Source organism: Neolamprologus multifasciatus, chromosome 3 (assembly GCF_963576455.1).
Source record: "Neolamprologus multifasciatus chromosome 3, fNeoMul1.2, whole genome shotgun sequence".
NCBI classification, from domain to species: Eukaryota; Metazoa; Chordata; class Actinopteri; order Cichliformes; family Cichlidae; genus Neolamprologus; species Neolamprologus multifasciatus.
Window position 1 is genome coordinate 28,308,624 of NC_140441.1, and position 19,158 is coordinate 28,327,781.

Here is a 19,158-nt window from a genome sequence, read left to right on the forward strand (position 1 = left end):
GAGACATACCCTAAAAGACTGGCAGCTGTAATTGCAGCAAAAGGTGGTTCTACAAAGTATTGACTCAGGGGGCTGAACAATTACGCACACCCCAGTTTTCAGTTATTCATTTGTAAAAAATGTTTGGAATCATGTATGATTTCCGTTCCACTTCTCACATGTACACCACTTTGTGTTGGTCTTTCATGTGGAATTCCAATAAAATTGATCCATGTTTGTGGCTGTAATGTGACAAAATGTGGAAAAGTTCAAGGGGGCCGAATACTTTTGCAAGCCACTGTATGTCCCTACCCTCACCTATGGTCACGAGCTGTGGGTAGTGACTGGAAGAACGAGATCGCGGACACAAGCGGCGGAAATGAGCTTCCTCCGAAGGGTGGCTGACCTCTCCCTTAGAGATAGGGTGAGAAGCTTGGCCATCCGAAAGGGGCTCAGAGTAGAGCCGCTGTTTTTCACATTGGAAGGAGACAGCTGAGGTGGTTCGGGCAACTGACAAAGATACCCTGTGGGCGCCTCCTGGGTGAGGTGTTCCGGGCATGTCCCACCAGGAGGAAATCCCCGGTCAGACCCAGGACACGCTGGAGAGATTATATCTCTCGGCTGGCCTGGGAATGCCTGGGTGTTCCCTGGACAAGCTGGAGGAGGTGGCTGGGGAGAGGGAGGTCTGGGCCTCTCTGTTTAGGCCGCTGCCCCCGCGACCCGGCCCCGGATAAAGAGGACGAAGATGGATGGACGGTTTCTTCATATATTTCTTGAAGGTGAGCTTTGATCTTGGGGACGAACAATGAAGGTTAAGATCAAATGCTTAGCCCTCCTAGGTACTTACATCTCCCAAGGCCTGGATTATTGTTGTGAGGTTTGAAGATGATCGAGTAAGCTGTGGGTAATATACAGCTGTTTTTAGCAATCTACCGTCACACAAAATTTCAAAAATGATATCTCAAAAACCAGACTGCTAACAAACAGCCGGACAGACAAACAAACGCAATTGATTACATACTCCCTCGCTTTAGCTGGAGGACAATACATCCTGATGGACACAGGACAGAAATTGACAGAGGACAATAGAAACACCATTTAAAAAAATATTTTAATTAAGAACAAGAATAAAATATATAAATATTAACAATACAAATAAGATTACGGCTATTTACTCACACTGAAGTAGCCCACATTAACAATGACATTTGGATGAAAAATGAATTTTCCATGTTTTGGTTTGCTCTTAATTTCTTCATCCAGACATACCTTAAAGATATAATTATAGACTCATAACCAAAGTTATGCGAAACAAAAGACCTAATTAAAATAAGTTAAAATATATAATTGTGCAGATTTTTGCAAAGTTGGGTTTTTACTTTCTCAGCACGACACACTCTCTTACACCAGTTACTGTATATCCAAAAATGTATTCTCAGTGCCAACCATGTGCCTCTGATAGAAACCTTTCACCCTATTTTCTAAGTAAACCGGTGGCTGTAAAATTAAAGGAAAAACAACAGAAAAATACACAAAATATGTAATTTTATATTACCCAAGGCAGACTAACTGTTTATAAAATGGTTCTGTTATGATACCATATGGGATTCACAATTGTTTTCCCAGAGTTAAAACTACCTGGAGAAAGATAGTTAATAGGTGTCATTACACAATGACTATATTAGTCTTATAAAAATACAAAAAAATAACAATAAGACTCTGTTGCTGAGCTAGTGTCTCTAAGGCTGGTTTTATGGTCACAAATGTGTCCATCTGCGTACAGCTTTTGGTCAAACAGGGTTTTTTTCCCCCATCCAAGACGCTCTCCCGTGCAGTCCTTTGAGATCTAGACTGCACGTCGCTGTAAGTGGATGATATTTGCAACTGCAGAATGTAGACTGGTTGACAAGTGGGCTGGACTAGAGAAGGGAGCAATAGAAGAGTTCACCAGGAATGGGAGAACCTCGAAAAATGACTAAAAAAATAAAGCACGAATAGCACAGACAGTGGCTGCAGTGATATTTTCATAGCTTTTAACATTTCACTAGTTTCACTTCAGCTCTCTGTATGTAAAAAATTCGCTCACAGACAAACAAAAGTAGCCCACACAATGGCGGTAACATACACTGCCTCCATCTGACAACAGCGCTCACTGCAGGTGGATGGGCAGTCCCTGCTACCTCTGCTCAACTATAAAACCAACTTAAACCTAGGAAGCTGTACTAAAGCTAAATGTCAATATTAGCATGCTAACCAATATGTTTATATATATTTACATTAATTTGGTGTGTCAGAATACTAACTATGTATGTTAACATTCTAGCTAATATATTCATGCTTATGTGTTAATTTGGCAATTAGCAAGCTAACTAAGGCGTTAACAATATGTTTGTGTGTCAATTAGGTGATTTAGCATCCTAACTTATGTCTTAACCACATTTTTGGATGTCAATTTAATGTGTCAGAATGCTAACTAATGTATTAACCATATATTCACGTTAGTTTGGTGTGTTAGCATGCCAGTATTTAGCATTAAAGCTACACTGGAATGTCTTCAGTTTTACTGGTGCTTTGACAGAAATCAGACTAACATAAAATATACAATAAACACTGACAGCAATGCATAAATGTAGAAGAATAATACATCTGTATAGTTCTGAAAGAAAAATCAAAACAACAAACACAAATAATGAACTGACAATCACTGAGGGATTTTTCTGGTTCAGTAGACAGAGCTGGTCTAGTTTTAGCTTTAATTAAGGATCTATCTATCTATCTTTGTAGTTGCTGTTGTGCTATATCCATACAGACTGTATATGAGAGATGGATGTAACCTCCGAATTTGAAATTTGAAGCCAAAACCAGTGTTGCCAACTCCTCAGTAAGGAAAATCGCCATTGGCTGTCCTAAAAGTTGCTAGAAGTTGCTAAATAACGTCATTGCCTAATTTGCACAATTGGTCATGCTTATGTAATTGTAACCTATTTCATAGGAGAGAGAAATATCGTGGAAGAGACATAAAGTGAGTAAAAAACACAATAAATGAATTTAGAATATATTTAGAACTACAAATTAAATTTCCTTTAGCAATTATTGTTTTTTTATGTCACAATTCTAACCCACCTCCTGTATCTGGGCTGGGTACTGGCAAAAGTGACCCGAAATAGGCACTCTGGCAGAATTACTTTGTGTGTGTGTGTGTTTTTAAGTAGTTTTAAACTTTGTGATTTGCAAAAAGTTGGAGTAAAAGAAGAACTGACTGTGTTCAGTCACTCATGCGTGATTCATTTGCAGTTTTGGAGGCGTAGGGGGTCAACATCTCCTGCTCTGGCAGCAGCTGGGTTGCGACTGCTGCGTGACAACAATCCGTCACCCGTGAGCGCTTTGACACAGGCGAGGTGCCCATGGCAGCATCTGCTGCTTGTTGAGAGAAAGAGTGATACGTGCTTTCACGTCAAAAAGTGGTTCTAAGTCTTCCTAATAACACCACCAAAAGTTGCCAGATTTGTCGCTAGTCGCTTTTTAGAAAAAACGATGCTAAGGGGGTCTGAAAACTCGCTAAATATAGTGACAAAGTTGCTAAGTTGGCAACACTGGCCAAAACTGAGTGTACAATATTCTAATTTTCTCAGCTAAATCCATTTCACCTTCATTGGTTCTGATTAAGAAAACAAACAAACCACAAACCAATGGATGATGTCACAGTTGCTAAAATCCATCTTTTACATAGAGTCTATAGCAGTGGTTCTTAACCTGGGTTCGATCGAACCCTAGGGGTTTGGTGAGTTGGTCTCAGGGGTTCGGCAGAGCCTCCGCCGTGACATGCACGGCTCATTTTGTGCACCAGTAAAAAACATATGTATGTCTTGAATTTGAAAAAAATCTTATTTTATTTTTCACTAAAGAGGGGTTCAGTGAATGCGCATATGAAACTGGTGGGGTTCGGTACCTCCAAAAAGGTTAAGAACCACTGGTCTATAGTCACACGAGAAAATGAATAACAACTCTGTGAGAAAACTATGGTGAAACGCTAAAACTGAGAGATTTCTAGTTTGTTGATTGCTGCTCCAAAATCAGATCAGACAGCACGTTGATGTCCGTCTCTGCCGAGTGGCACTGCAGCACCAGCGTCACCATGTTGTCCTGATTAGGGAAAACCTGACAGAGCTGCTCTCTCAGGTTGGCTGTTTCGTCAGGACTCCTCTCGGCCCGGACCCCCTGGCCATGACCTGTAGCACCATACTGCTTCTGCTTCTGTCCCATGTCCCATCCCTTTCCTTGCCCCCTCCCCCTCCCCCTACCGCCTGCTCCCAAAACGTCCAGTGCGCCCCCTAGCGTTCGGTCACGGAAGTTGATGACCTCTGTTTGGGAGCGGGGCTGTTTGGAGGAACTGAAAGATGAGGCCGAACCAGCAAAAGAGTGATTTCCTGGATTTGGACTCCTGAAAGATGTTGAGAAGGAAAATGAAGCATCATGCGAAATTATTCTCAAAGGATTGGCTAAGATCGGATATCTTGGGTCTGTTACCTATGCTCTGAACGCAGGAAGTCATCCAGGTGAGGCCCTCCTCTTCCAAGAGGGTCATCAGGGACCATGAAGTGATCCCCGACAAAAGTGTACTGAAGAAGACTGGACGAGCAGCAACAGATCACAGAGGAAAAATGTATTTAGTGAAAAACATTGTGTAGGGTATTGACAGTATTTTCTGTCAACCCAACGTTTTGGATCTTTTAGATAAAAATGGACAAAAACGTCCAGAGAATGATTTTTTTTTTATTAAATGTGGTAAATGTGAGTGAAACCATTTCAGTGCAAATCAAAATTCCAGTTCGCAGCACCGCCCTACCTCTTTTTAATGATGTCCCTCCATACGGGGGACTCGTCCAAGAGGTCCCTCAGGTTGTCGTTGGTCACGATCACTCCGCCTGTCTTCTGTGCGTGCTGCAGTATCATTCTGCATAAACACAAAGACATGGGTATCAGTTTTTGGCTTATCTGAACTGTATCCAGATAGACTGGAGTGTGTACAGCAACAAAACCACATGAAATGTGATGGGTTGTGTAAACAAAACAATATGTCAGTGTCTTGTACCTGTCATCATACGAGCTGATCCTCTTGCCTTGGACCTCTCTGGATGGCGTGTAGGAGAGCAGGCCCAGCTGCTGCAGCTCTGTCAGATAGTGCTTCTCTGAGAGACAGACAAACAACACTTTGTTTACGAAGCAGTCTGCTATGAGGGGAAACACCCACATGCATGCTGAAAGCTCACAAGAAGTCTGCATTCACCAAGCATGACTTGTTTTCTCGTTTGAAGTCTTTTGCAGAATCCAGAGTTAGCAGGAACAAGGAGCAAACACGCACAACAATGGGGTCACAGCCTGACCCAATGAGATGCTAGCTACACACTCATAGAGCGGAAGTTATAGCCATGAAGTAGAATTTTTGGAATTAAACCTTTTAGTGAAATATTTTCTAAAGCTGCAGTTTCAATCACTCATTTAAATTGAGCTTCATCAACAGTAAAGCTTTGTTTTTATTAACTGAGTTTAACACATTTACTTAGCAAGCAAAAGTTGCTGGTTCGATTGTGATCTGAGACACAACACATTTATTACCTCTGACTAAGTTTCTTACTTCAACAAAAAAAATTATCAAGAAATGAATCATAAATCAAGATTTTTCTTAGCTGGGGCCCTAAAGTCTACACACGTCACTCTTCCAGTGCTTTAAATTTATCTGACTTTAACCTGTCAGCTCCTTTGTGGCAACTATGTGAGAACAGAAGTATTGGCCAGTAAACTCTGGCAGTAAAAGCAGGAAGGTGTCATGTAAGCTGAGAGCTGCATGCTCTCGGCTTACACAGATCTCCTACCTACACCAGTCCTCTGAAAAATTAAATACACCCTTCATGCTTCCATAGTCTAGCAGGTTTTTGCCACTGTGGGTTTCCCAGCACACAAACACTTGGACACAGTGCTTGGCTTTGCCTGTGTTCTTTATTTTCTTGTTGACTTCCACTTTTTAAAGTTGTCTTCTCAAATAATGCCCAGTTTTCGCTCAGTCCTTCTGGCTTCTCCAGCTGCCACCCGTGAGGTTCTCTCCCAGCCCGAGGATGATACTGTGTTAAATGGGACACCGAAAATGCATACTAGTCTCTCCTGGCACTGCCCCCTGAAACCTCTGCTCTACAGCTGAGCCAAAACTTCACTCCACTGCCACAAGATTAAGTAGCAGCCAGGTGCTTCTAATTAGGCGCACTCGATTGACTGTTCCTCAACAAGTGTGGGCAGTTTTCTCATCTGACGCAGCCACAGTCTTCCAAAGAGAGGACATCCTAATTTACTGCAAGGTCAGACTGTTTTATTCTGTGTGCAAACTTCCTTAATAAGTTCTGTCGCAAAACACACTGCCCAACATGGGGCTCAAACCCATGACCCCGAGATTAGCCAGGCATCCACTTATGATGACAAAAATGTCATCATAAGTTAAAGTCAGACAAAAATGTAATGACCCCCCTGGGGTTGGGAAGCGTATCTGTAACCGGAAGGTCGCCGGTTCGATCCCCGGGCTCTCTGTCCTGGTCGTTGTGTCCTTGGGCAAGACACTTTACCCTACCGCCTACTGGTGTTGGCCAGAGGGGCCGATGGCGCGATATGGCAGCCTCGCTTCTGTCAGTCTGCCCCAGGGCAGCTGTGGCTACAACCGTAGCTTGCCTCCACCAGTGTGTGAATGCGAGAGTGAATGAATAGTGGCATTGTAAAGCACTTTGGGTGCCTTGAAAAGTGCTATATAAATCCAATCCATTATTAATAATAATTTATCCAGAGAAACTGTAAAAAAAAAAACACACACACAAAAAAACCAACCAATGGCCACATCTCAGACTCTACAGGGCTCAGTTAGCAAGTTCGTGACATCACAGTTAGAAAAAGACTAAATAAGTATGTCTTGTTTTCTAAGGGCAGCCAGAAGAAAGACTCATCTCTCTAAAAAGAACATGACAGCACAGCTTAGATTTAAAAGGCTACATCTGAAAAAACAACAAGATTTCTGGTGTAGATGCTGTAGCCCAGGAGGTAGAGCAGCTCATCTGCTAATACCCTTGGGCATGTTGCCCAAGCTTCTATCTATGGATGCTAACATCCATAGATGGATGCATCCATCGGAGTATGAATGCATGTGAATGTTAGATAGAAAGCACTTGCAGCAAATCTACAACAAAATAGCTGAAAAAGAAAAAAATCAAGGTGCTGTGAAAAAACTCCAGACTTTAACCTGACTGAAATGTTGTGAATAGACCTTAACAGAGCTGTGCATCAACTCATGCCTGAAAAAATTGAAGCAATTTTGTAACGTGGGCCAAAATTCCTCCAGAATGAGAGACTGATAAACTCAACAATTCATTGGGTGTACCTAATTATTCACACAGTCATGTGAAAGACTTTCTTTTTCACATCACTGTAAGTCAAAACTTAAACCAAGTATATTCCAGTAATAAAAAAAACTGCTCACATTTCCTGCTGTGTGCTACGTGTGAGAAAAGAGAACATCATTATGTGATAACTTTATGACACTCTCCTGACACTGACAAGAGTTCAATTTCAGCAACACATTAAGATTTAAAGCGTTACCTTTGACCCTGGGGTCGCTCTTTTGCCTCCACTGTGGAATTAGGGCGCTGATTTGACGATGGCCTCGGTCCCAGAAGTGCTGTACAGCCAGAGCGATTCCCCGACAGGAGAAGAAATGACCGAGTCCGTGACTGTGGAAAAATGAAGATTGCCATTAAAATGTTACAAATAATGCTTCATATGGTCACAGTTCACTGGACTTTCTTTCTCTTTTATCACTATGTGTGTCTCCAACAAACATTAACATTGAAGTTGAAGTGCAGTGAAGAATAATATGCTGACTTCCAGTTCTTGGAACCACTGACCTTTGATGATTGTGCTGTCCAATCAAAAACAACAGTTAAAAACACATCTAAGAGGAACTAGGCTACATGTCACTTTGCTAATCACGAGATAGTTCCTAATCCCCTGCAGTATCGGACCTTGTGACCCTATCACCCCTATCACCCCTTTGTTTGACATCTGTATCTCTGATTATATGTTGCACTCATATTTTCCACCAGAATAACCCTTTGTGGCGTGGGTGTGGTCTCTGGCCAGCTGCAGAGGAGGGGTGACACAGTGAGCTCCCGGGGCGGCGCAGGGGCGGGGTCGACAGGTGTGCTGGGTTCCGACACTGATTGTGTGTCTTTTTATGTTGACAGTGACAGTCGGAGGGGGAGCGGACGTGACAGTTGCAGAGAGCGGGAGTGGCTGTGAATAAACCCACATCTCTAAATAAAAAGCCTTGCTGTCAAAACAATCGCCCCAGCGTATGTTTATCGGGTCGAACGCTACACCCTTCAAGTTGGATTTTCCACTCGAAAAGTCAGAGAAGGCCCTCCAAACCAGACTTCCCAATCCAGGATGGCAAAACAGTAGTGAAACTGGAAAACTAGCATTCGCTATTACCACTATCGTGTATTTGTGGTTCACCAAATAAGCCATACGAAGAGCATCAGGCTTTACCCATGCAGTTCCAAAAACCAAAATGTGTTGCTACGTCCTTCTGCAGCCCCTAATCTCCTCAGTGTGTTCAGCTGGTGGTAATTGGCCACACCTAGTCAGGTGTTGATAAAAGCATATCTGAGGCAGGCTTTCAAAAAGCCTCACCAGCCGTGCCTTGGTGGTACCAGCCATGTTAGCCAACCTGCTATGCATTTTAGGATTAAAACCTCTTCTCACCTACAATCTGGTATTCGTCTCCTCTCTTTTTTGTTGCGGCTTTTGAGCCGGGTCGTAACAGTGTAACACGGTCAAATCGGGACCAGCTCTGAGGTAAAAATGACTGCAGCATATGCATTTGTTGATGGTACCTACTCTTACCCATCAAACCCTTTTTAAAAAAAACTGTTCAGGACCTACATGCATTGATCTCTGTTCCTTCCCTTCGCTTTGTGTTTCTGTGTAAGCGTCATGCTTCGCCAATAGTTCTGGTTTATCTTCCTGCTCACACTTGCTGGGTAGGTAAGCCCATCACAGACTACAATTATTAATGAACACACTGCCATCACAACTTTATAAATCTTTAAACAGAGTCTACACATCAGCCACAGGTTTTCCTTTACCATCTATTACAGGCTACGTCCACATGTACCCGGGTATTTTTGAAAACGCAGATTTTTCTATGCGTTTGCACCTTTCGTCCACACGTAAACGGCGTTTTCGGTCACTGAAAATGGAGATTTTTAAAAACTCCGGCCAGGGTGGATATTTTTGAAAACTCCGTTTTTGCATTTACGTGTGGACGAGAAAAACGGAGAAAACGCAGCGTCAAAGGTGTGCGCCTTTTTTGATGTCACACTGTGCTCCACATTATTGTTTTGGTGAAATTAATTTCTACAATACTATTACTGTTAATTGTACTCTCTGCAGTGTTTAAATGCTTACATATACACACACAGTTACTGTTCCTCCACACATATGACTCGGTTCTGCTTCTATGCCCCAGCTTTGTTTACTATTTCCCACCGAGGCTTCTAGACTTCTGATTGGCCAACATTTCTACACGGTTAGGAATATATTGTCAGCTGTTGCTTTGGCATGTTCCTAGCAGAGTTTTCCTTCATTTCTGCATTTACGTGTGGACGGGATTATTTTTTAAAACGAAAACGGAAAATCTCCGTTTTCAAAAATACCCGTGTACGTGTGGACGTAGCCACAATCAGGAAAATACACTCACCATTCCTGGAAAGTTTACAGAGGCCCACTGCAGCATGGGTATCTTATTAATGCACAATTCCATCGTTATAACATGTTTAAATGTTTAAACATGCACTCAACTAATCATGCACATTCATAAACTGTGGCATAATGTACCACTAAGCTGGAGTAATAACTATATCTTTCCTTTTAAGCTTTCACTTTTAAAGCAAAAGGACACAAAGAGTAGATCCTCATTTCTAAATATGTTTTCAAATTCTCAAGAAGTCCTTCACATTTGGCCTACTAGGACTATCTATATTTCCTGTTCTCATATTTCCTTCTCATAAACACCCCACCAAAATAAATCTTCTACTCTATTGTATACTTTACTGCATTTTCCCAGTATGGCCTTTATTTGCTGTAATTCTTACCTCATAGCCACGTTACTCCCATCAATTATGATCGTCCTCAGTGTTGGGTCTCCGGGCTGGTCTGTCAGCTTGAGTTCAAAGGGGATCTGCAGGCTCTCCAAGAATCGCTGCTCTCCTGTCACCACCACTGAAGGAGTAGACGCGAAACCCCGTTTGTCCCTCGCTCTGGTGGGAGACGAGTCCTTCGTGCCAGGGAATAAAGGCTGAGGAGCTTGAAGGGCTTGCTTAAAGGAGTGCTTTGAGCCATTGTTCTGAGCATGATGATTCTGTTTTGTGGGAGATGGATTAGGCAAGTAGTTGGTGTTGCCTTGTTGCTTATGAGATTGGAAATTGGTGAGCTGAGGATCCATGGATGAGGCATAAGTAGGCATTGGTGGCCCTTTGACCCCAGGTAGGATGATGTGGTGAGGAGTTTGTGACTTTGAAGGCTGGTGTTGCTTTTGCTGTGAGGTGTACAAGGTCACCGGCGACTGCTGGGGTTCATTATTCCAAATATCTCGTCCCTCAATAGGGACATTACTATCCATCCTTGACACCCTTATCTTTTCTCGCCCATCGAATTCTCTCTCTTCTGGAGGTTTATAAGGCTGAAGTTCTGGTATTATTTGAAGTTTTGACCCGCCAGTGTCCAAGACCACATCATCCATCTCTCTCGGTCCTTCTCTGAAGGCTCCTGCCTCTTTGACTCCCTCTTTCTGCAGCTGCAGGAGCAGCTGGTGAGTCGATCCATCAGGCAACAAGTTGTACAGTTTGGTTACGTTCTGCTCGGGGTACCCACAGCTGGCTGCCGCTTTCTTCAACACCCCCAGCACAAAGTCTTCCTCTTGCTCTTTATTCATTACGTCTGCGCTGACTTTTCCCTGATTGTGTCTCGCATCCCCTGTTGCGTCTTCCCCCTCTCGTCCTTCTTCAGTTTCTCCATCGCTACGTATGGCTCCACCGCCTCCTGCTATTTCTCCCCCATCTTCTCTGTGTTCTGTCTCACAGGGTCGGTTTTTCTCTGTCTGATTCAGGTCGACAGCGTCTTCCCTCTTTGGGTTTGGGAGAACCCGATTTCTCTGCTCTTGGTCACTGCGGTCCTGCTCCTGTTGAACTAAGTCCAGAATCTGCGATGCCTCTTTAGGTCCTGTTCTGGCAAGCACTCGTTTCACAACCTCCTCTGTGTATCCCATGGCGGTAAAGAATTTCAAAAGAAGCCAAAACTCCTTGTTTCCCATCGACAGCTGCATCTCCTGCTCTTTTTCCTTCCCGGATGCTGTTGCTTGGCCCAAGTGCTCTTCTCCCACCTCCTGTGGTGAATGCGTGGGTCTTTCCTCAGCACCCTCTGCCCTCCCTCGGGTGCCTGCAGACATGGAAAAAGCCTGGAAGGAGTCTTTATTTGCAAAGTCATTTCCTGCGCCTGCAGCCATCCCTTCAGCCCATCGCTCAGTAGTGGTAGAAGAATCAGGGACTGTTTGCTTTAGGGCACTGGGTATTTTAGACCTATCCTCTGAATCCCCATGTGGCCTTGCCTCTGTATTTACATCAGTCAGTGATGAACTAGGGCTTGATCCAAGTCCCGTTTCTTTCACCAAGTCCAACAGGATTTCCTTTACTGATCCTGGCAGCACAAGAAGATCCAGGATGTGCCTGTCTTCCCACTTCTCCACCAGAGTTTTAAAGGCCCGTCGTGAATCCAGGGACTCACCTGAGCCTCCGTCCCCCATGCGCTTGGACTGTGTGCCCTCATACCTCTCTACCAGGTCTGTAATAAGAGAGTAGGCTCGCACCACCGGCTCCACCAGGCCAGATATGAGCAGGAATCCTGGAGAGCCGACCTGATTTGGTAGGAGAAAGACAGAAAGGCATTAATCAGAGTTCTAGAAATGACTGAAAAATAATAATATAACGGATCATTTAGACCAAAAAAGACCAAAACAAAAGAATAAAAGAGTTCTACTTAAACAGATCAATGTTTAATTTATTTATTTTGCCTTTGCTGTTTCCTTTAATGGATTGTGGACCAACTGTTAATTTTCAGGTCTTGTATCCACTGACCATTATATCACACAATGCAAGAAAATTCAATAAAAACTTAATAGAAAGACAAATCATTGTCTGACAGTATCCAATGAGTATTTCAGTATTTGCATTTCAACATAAACCATCACTACTTGAAAGACTGGATGATTCACCTGCGTGCAACCAAAACCTGACTATAAGCAGACTCCAAACAGAGTAAATACCATTCTCGCCTACAAATTTGAGAAAATAAAAAAAAAGGAAGCAGGATGGTGACAGCTGTAATGGTAAAGTTAAGTCATGGAATTATGAACCCATGGGAGAGGCCAATGGTAGGTGTCAGGGTGGCAACGTTTTCATTACAGTCTATAGCTTCTCCAGGTGCGGAAATCTGCCAATGCAGTTATATACACTTACAGGGCACTTTGTTAGGTACACTTGTTCAACTGTTCATTAAAGCAGATGTCTAATCAGCCAGTCACATGGCAACAACTCGATGCATTTAGGCATGTAGAAGAAGATGACCCATTCAAGTTCAAACCAAGCATCAACCAAGCAAGTGATTTTGAATGTGCATGGATATTGGTGCCAGTGGTTTGAAAAGCCAGATGTCAGAGGAGAATGGCCAGACGACCTCAAGCTCATAGTAAAGCAAAAGTGCACCATATGGACAAAACTACCGGGCCACATCTCCTCCGGTCCTGCATGGACATGGAATTATCTCCTACCTGGAAATCAGGTAGTCACCCATAAAACTCACTCCTTAAGCCTTCATTTAAACATTTACACACATTAAAATTGGGACCTCAAAATATTCTTACTGGAGTTTCCTCTTAAGTAAGATTATTAAGATACGTTCCAAGAAATTTACGGGCAACAAATCATACTGAAAAAGAAAGTTGTCAGAATGCAGAGTTGCATTTTTACGTTCTATAAGTCGTCTTAAGAATAGACCAGAAGTTCCCAAAAACTGTTTCACGGTCTTAGTTTTGAAGGCAGTTTTTAACTTGTCGAAGGCGTGTGACACATTTCCATCTGATGGCGTAAAACTGATATTGACTAATAATGTGATTTCTTATTGGAATAACAGGACTGTAATCTCTTGATATCACACTATTAGTCACTTTGTTGCATCATCAGTGAATAATGGCACACTAATACTTGTTAATGTATTACACCCTTTAAACCTTTTTTACTTTCATTTAATGTGTTTTTTTTTTCATTATAAGTCTCTGAGACCCAGAAATGAACTTCTGTACACTCCCAATGGGTTCTAGATATCATGACTAGAGAAAATCCATAACAAATTGAAACTGGTGAACACAATTCTTGTTTTTAAGTCATTAAAGATTATGTATGCTGTGCTTATCCCACCCTGGAAAAAGAACACCTCAAAGAAATCATTAAATGCCCCAAATGACCATGACATTAATACCCATAATTATATGCACATCAGTTGTGTCACATTGGTTGCTACCCGTTAAAAATTGGGCAATGACAAACTGAAAGGCTTTAAAACAGATCAGGTATTGTTTATAAGGAGGATTTCTTTGCTTATTTGGGGCAAAAGTGGAAATAAATACAAAAAAAGAAAAAAAACTGTTGTTATTTTAATATCAATATAAGCTCAGATTTCTACAATTCGTGCATCTTGAATAAAAATATCTATTCAGTAATGAAGTTATTAAAAGGTTAGAGAACCAATGTAGTAGACAAACAAAGGTGTAACAAATGCCTCTCTATAGTAACTCTTACTGTGAAACCGGCCTGTTGTTGAGCTCTTACCACTATATGTGCTGAGGTGCTTTTGATCAGGCTGTCCATGAACAGGCCTTTGGCTCCGCAGAAGACACAGTGAAGCACCCCAGGATACTTAATCTCCTGCTGTTCCTCCTGGTTCACAACTCCTTTCACAAATAACTGAAAAAAATAAACAAAAAAACAAAATAGTGTTATTAAACTTTAGTAATTATGAAAAAGAAGCTCCATGGGAAGAGCCAGAGTTGAATGCTCTGTCCATGCATCGTGCTGGGAATATTTAAGGTTTTGATTATTTTCTACACTTAGAGAGAAAGGTGGAAGTTCAGAGACACCAAAGGACTGACTGCACGAGAACGGTCGGTCCACTTCCTAGCAGGATGTGTCTAGGTATTGCGTACTACGTAGTGGATAACATGGATAAATTTGTGTTTATCTGGGAAATACTTTACATTTTGTAAAGCATATCTAGCTACGTGAAGGCGTTTAGCTCAAACATGCAGTCAGATTGAGGTCAGATCACGTTCTCACCATAAACACGCTTTGTAGTCTGTTTGGGACCGAGCCAAGACCACCTCCTCTAAATGGTCTCGGTGCAGTTGTTTTGCTGTGATCACCGTGTTCACATCTGTACAAACGAATCGCACCGAGGGGGAAAACAAACCAGAGTTCGATTTAATCGTCTCACAACAAAAGCACAAGCAGCGCTCCAGTGTCGTTTTGGCTGATGATGAACCTCTAGATTTGTAACCTCCTACCATTTGCTGTTGCTGCAAAAGCTGTGGCGAGCATAAATGGCTGAACCTTGAACCCGCTGAAGTCCATCCACAGGAGATCCATCTCCCCCTATTTGTGCTAAAGTTTCAAAGTCTGCAACGTCCACGCTCTAATCTAGCTGCGGACGTTAAAGAAAGCAGGAAAGGTAATAAGCAGTTTATTATAGTTTATGTTTATAAAATCATCTGGCTGACAACAGCTGCAGCAGATCCACTGACTGACACTCTATCTCCACCTCTGTTGGTCATTTTTACACCTACTATTCTCGTTTGAACATCCACAGCTGTGGTCTGCACATGAAGGAGAATGTTTTTTAGAAACAGCTAAAACAGGACAGTAAAACAATATAAAAATAAATAAAACACAATACACTGACATATCACTCAGTCAAGCTGATAATTGCGTCTCCCAAAATGGCCTTTAGCAAAGAGGAAGTCCACCTACGTATGATTTGCATGTCTTCTCAAACTGCCTATATGCCCGACAGTGGTGTGATTACAGCTGCTACTGTTACACTACAGCGACTGACTTTGCAGTGCATCAGTCTGCTAGTCTTTGTATGAGTGAACGAATCTTTCTGACTGCATGTGTCAACAGGCGCTTGCATATGTGGACTGAAACCTAACGGGTGAAACAACACTTAAAAAACTTTGATGAGTCATTACCTGGGAATGGTCCCTTAACACTCAGTAGACTGTAGACACAAAAAAACCCAACTAAATTTACAGCTGGATTAATGACAAAAGTGGGTTAGCCCTGCACGAGGATGCAGAGATATGGCGCACAATGGAGAAAGCGGGGCGGTCGACGATACTGAAATAACAGTAAAATCAGAATGATTGCACAGGAAACTTGTTTACTTGAGTGATTAGGTAAAAAAAAAAAGCCAAAAACTGGCTTGGGCGGCCCCTGAGATAATGGCTGTGATTCGGATAAAGAAGAAAAGATTTCCCGTGAAAGTTGATGCAAGAAAGATTAAACACTAAAAGAGAAAGAAAAGGCCTCCTGATCTGACAGATCGTGATGAGGAGCTCAAAGTAACGAACGGGCAAATATTCCTTAAAAGGGATATTGCCGAGAAATGAGAGTAGGGGTGATGAAAGCGCTTCAGTTTCACAGCTGTTAAATAATTTCCAGCTACCGTCCACAAATATTTGACTACTCAGACGCACACTTTATCTCGCACCTCCCTCCTGCTTGATTAGCAGCAGCGAGGTGTGCTTTTTGGACATTTTGATGTCTCTCTGGCTCTCTTTGCAGTACTTCTAAGTAAGTCACAGCACATACATTAATTCAGTTCAGTTTTATTAATATGGGGCCAAATCACAACAACAGTGGCCTCAAGACTCTTTATTTTGTAATGTAAAGATGATACAATAATAGAAAGAAACACGTAACTAAGGTCACCTGATCCAGCTCTAAATAGAAGGTGTATAATTCATCACAATGAGTTTGTTGTGGTTATAAAGCAAATATGGGTCACTGTCACGCCCCTCCCACCGCCACGCCCCTCCCACTCTGGTAACAGAGTGGCGCTTGAGGTATCAGCTGATGATTACTACTTAACTGCTAAAGCTTCATAAATGGTATTCTGGCTTGTTTTCTTTCACTGCTGTGGCACCTTTTTAAACTAAAGCTTAAAATCAATGCAGTAACACTGGATAAGGAAAAGTTAGCACCACTAATGTGAACTCATCTTGTCAGATGGGACGAGTCCAGTTACCAGTTAGAATTACCGATAAGTGAAACTGGACTTGGCCAGAGGTTACTGCAGTGAGCAACCTCTCGCAAAGTCAACATCCATCGTGTTTATGAGCCACACTGCCTAATAACTTATCTCTGTTCTGGACTGATAGGGCATTATAAACAAGAGCAGGGCCTCACCTTGGCGGCTTTCACATTGGCGCTCGGCCCTCGCAGTTTCAGCCATATTTGGCCGTTGCTGCCGTGAGGCAAATCGTCCGCCCCGATGCTGAACGCCACACTGAATATCCGCTCCACCGTGCTGTGCAGGGAGGTCAGAGACCCCCGCAGCATCCCGGCGCACGCAAACTCATCCTCCAACTCCGCCTCTCCTCCGCCTCCGTCGCTTCTCTCGTCATCCATCCTTTCTTCTTAAATTGGTGACAGACGGTCGAACATACTGCGAAAAACACATTTCAGTATCTGTCGGGTTAAAAAAGGTTAAAGGAAGAAAACATACAAACTAAGACTGCTGCCAGTCAGTATCTTAGTTATTAGAGTGTCTGGTGTTTTGGATAACTACAGCTGGCTTTTAGATTTTAACTATTATTAAGCAGCTCCTGCTGAAAACCAGTTACGAATTTTCCCGTCTAAGGGAAGCTTGTCATTTCCTCTTTTTCATTCTGCTGGGAATCTTTCCTGACATCAGCGAAAGACAGGAGATTCAAGTCAGTGCAGCTTTTGCACACCTCAGTCACATGCTGACCTTTTCTCTCTTCCGAACATTAATGATGTAAAGAAATATCTAAAAATATTTCAATAGTCCAAAATCTAAACATAATCAGTTTACCATCAAAATAGTTACTGGTTAGTAAATGTTGTCAGCCTATTCCAAGCCTGAAACTGCACATGGAACCTGAGGGCCTTGGCTCACCCAGTTCAGAGTATAGCTTGTGGTTTCAACTGTTAGACTTCTGAGGTGTAAATCAGCTGGATAACTCTTCTTCTTCCTACTTCAGATGCTCTCTTTAGAGGTTGCCTCCCTCTTTCTGCCTGTTCTCCATCACTATTATCCAAAACGTCCTCTGCGGTCTTCCTCTTTTCCTCCTCTGCTCGTGTCCAAACCTCTCAAGCTGAGCTGTCCATGTTTATATACTCATTCCTCATTTATCCATAAAAAGAGGACCTATGAAAACCTAACCCTACCTCAACCTGATGCAGGTCACTAGCATCTATCTTCAACCTAAACATAGAGCCCTGCGTCGGGCCTGTGTAGAACCTACAAAATAACTGACACAACCAGGTACCAGCATGTATACCTGTGCGGTTGCAATCACTTAATTTCTACTTGCTCATTGGGTGTAGATTTCAAGCAGACTCAAAAACACAATTCATAAACATGATGCAATAATTCTGAATAAAATGCAAGTGAAATATATAAAATGAACAGTTCATTTATTTTAAATAATACGAAATCAAGGAAAATATCCTCACTATTCAAGTACATGTCATTTGGCCAGATTCCAATAAATGTAACAACTACAGTGTACTCAAAATGACATTTACGTGTATATTTTCTGCTCAAGCCTTCTGTTTGCCAGATGTAGCCAATGAGAAGAAAGCTATCCTAAACTGAGGGATGCTCCAATGGCCTGTTATCAATAAACACGGGTATAACTGATGCAAACACGCTCTAGAAGAGTCTAAATATGAAGCTGGAAATAATAGGAGCCCTGTGACACCGAGGCAGTGTTTGAATGCAGCAGGTCTTGGCTGTAGGGGAACCGTTTCCCCTTTTTTTGTGGAAATACTCATATAGTAACTCACAGTCATCTGCAACAAGTCAAACGGCTAGGGGAACACCCGCTGTAATGCAGGCTTACCCACATTTTAAAGCAGGGGGCACAGACTGAAAGCATTACAAATACTTCTCCGCCACCTTTGTACCTGAAATCGTCGGAGTTCATGTAAACAAGACTCATATAGTATTACCAGCTCCATACAAAACATCCGCGTTAACGGCCAATCCGCCACTCCAGCTCCCACCCAGCCAAAGATCTAATTTATAGAAATAAACTGTAATCTAGCAGCAGCCTGTAAACAATGGCCCGATGATTCGGCTCTATTAGGACCTGCCTGAGTGTTTGGGAAACGCTTTTCTCTTAGATCTGAATTCCAGGAAACGATCTCGCTTCTCTTAGCGGAACACACAAAAAATGTTTTCTAAACATATAAAAGCATCAAATAATAACGATAACAGTAACGCGTCGGTGTCGTTTTCTTACGTGAGCTCGATCCGTGGCGTTAAAGTTTCGTTTCCAGCAGCGACAGCGGCGGCAGCTCCCCTTCAGTCTTCCGCAACCGTAAAACAAAAACAACTACGCAAGCGGTCCAAAGTTTACCACATGCTCCTCGACGCTCACTGCTCGGAAGCACAGCTCACAGTCACGTCCCTGCAGCGGCGGCGGCAGCAGGGGCCGGGCGGATGAGGAAGCCAGTGAGCGCCGGGCAGGGACATCATACCAACCGATGAAAACCCCCGAGCACAAAACCGAAACTAAACCAGCTCCGAGCGAGCGAGGCCCGGGTGGCTACCTCTTACTGGGTCACCTGTAGTAACACCCTGATGATAATAACCCTGCCGAGGCCGTGCGCGGCTGCAAGGGAGAATTACACAGAAAGAATTTACGGTATGCTCCTTTATTGATTCAAATAAAGGAAGGCTAATAGGTTTTGTCTTTTGTTTACGTGAAGCTGGAGAAAAATATACGAC

At 42.8% G+C, this 19,158-nt stretch overlaps 1 protein-coding gene across 3 annotated transcripts; it reads right to left on the bottom strand.

The window, feature by feature from the left end:
• Positions 1-1,071: 1,071 nt before the first annotated feature.
• Positions 1,072-18,937, bottom strand: khnyn (KH and NYN domain containing). 3 transcript variants are annotated; one of them, XM_085150398.1, is made up of 9 exons: positions 18,671-18,937; positions 16,587-16,845; positions 13,953-14,087; positions 10,167-11,983; positions 7,612-7,742; positions 5,072-5,168; positions 4,826-4,933; positions 4,507-4,608; positions 1,072-4,420 (listed from the first exon to the last, which is right to left on the bottom strand). In XM_085150398.1, the coding sequence occupies exons 2-9, from the start codon at positions 16,806-16,808 to the stop codon at positions 4,027-4,029; spliced, it is 3,006 nt and encodes a 1,001-aa protein (XP_085006524.1). In that variant the 5' UTR covers positions 16,809-16,845; positions 18,671-18,937; the 3' UTR covers positions 1,072-4,026. The 3 variants fall into 3 exon arrangements, with proteins under 3 accessions (XP_085006524.1, XP_085006537.1, XP_085006527.1); XM_085150411.1 differs by lacking the exon at positions 18,671-18,937 and adding an exon at positions 17,320-18,026; XM_085150401.1 differs by lacking the exon at positions 18,671-18,937 and having other exon boundaries at positions 16,587-18,026.
• Positions 18,938-19,158: the final 221 nt, after the last annotated feature.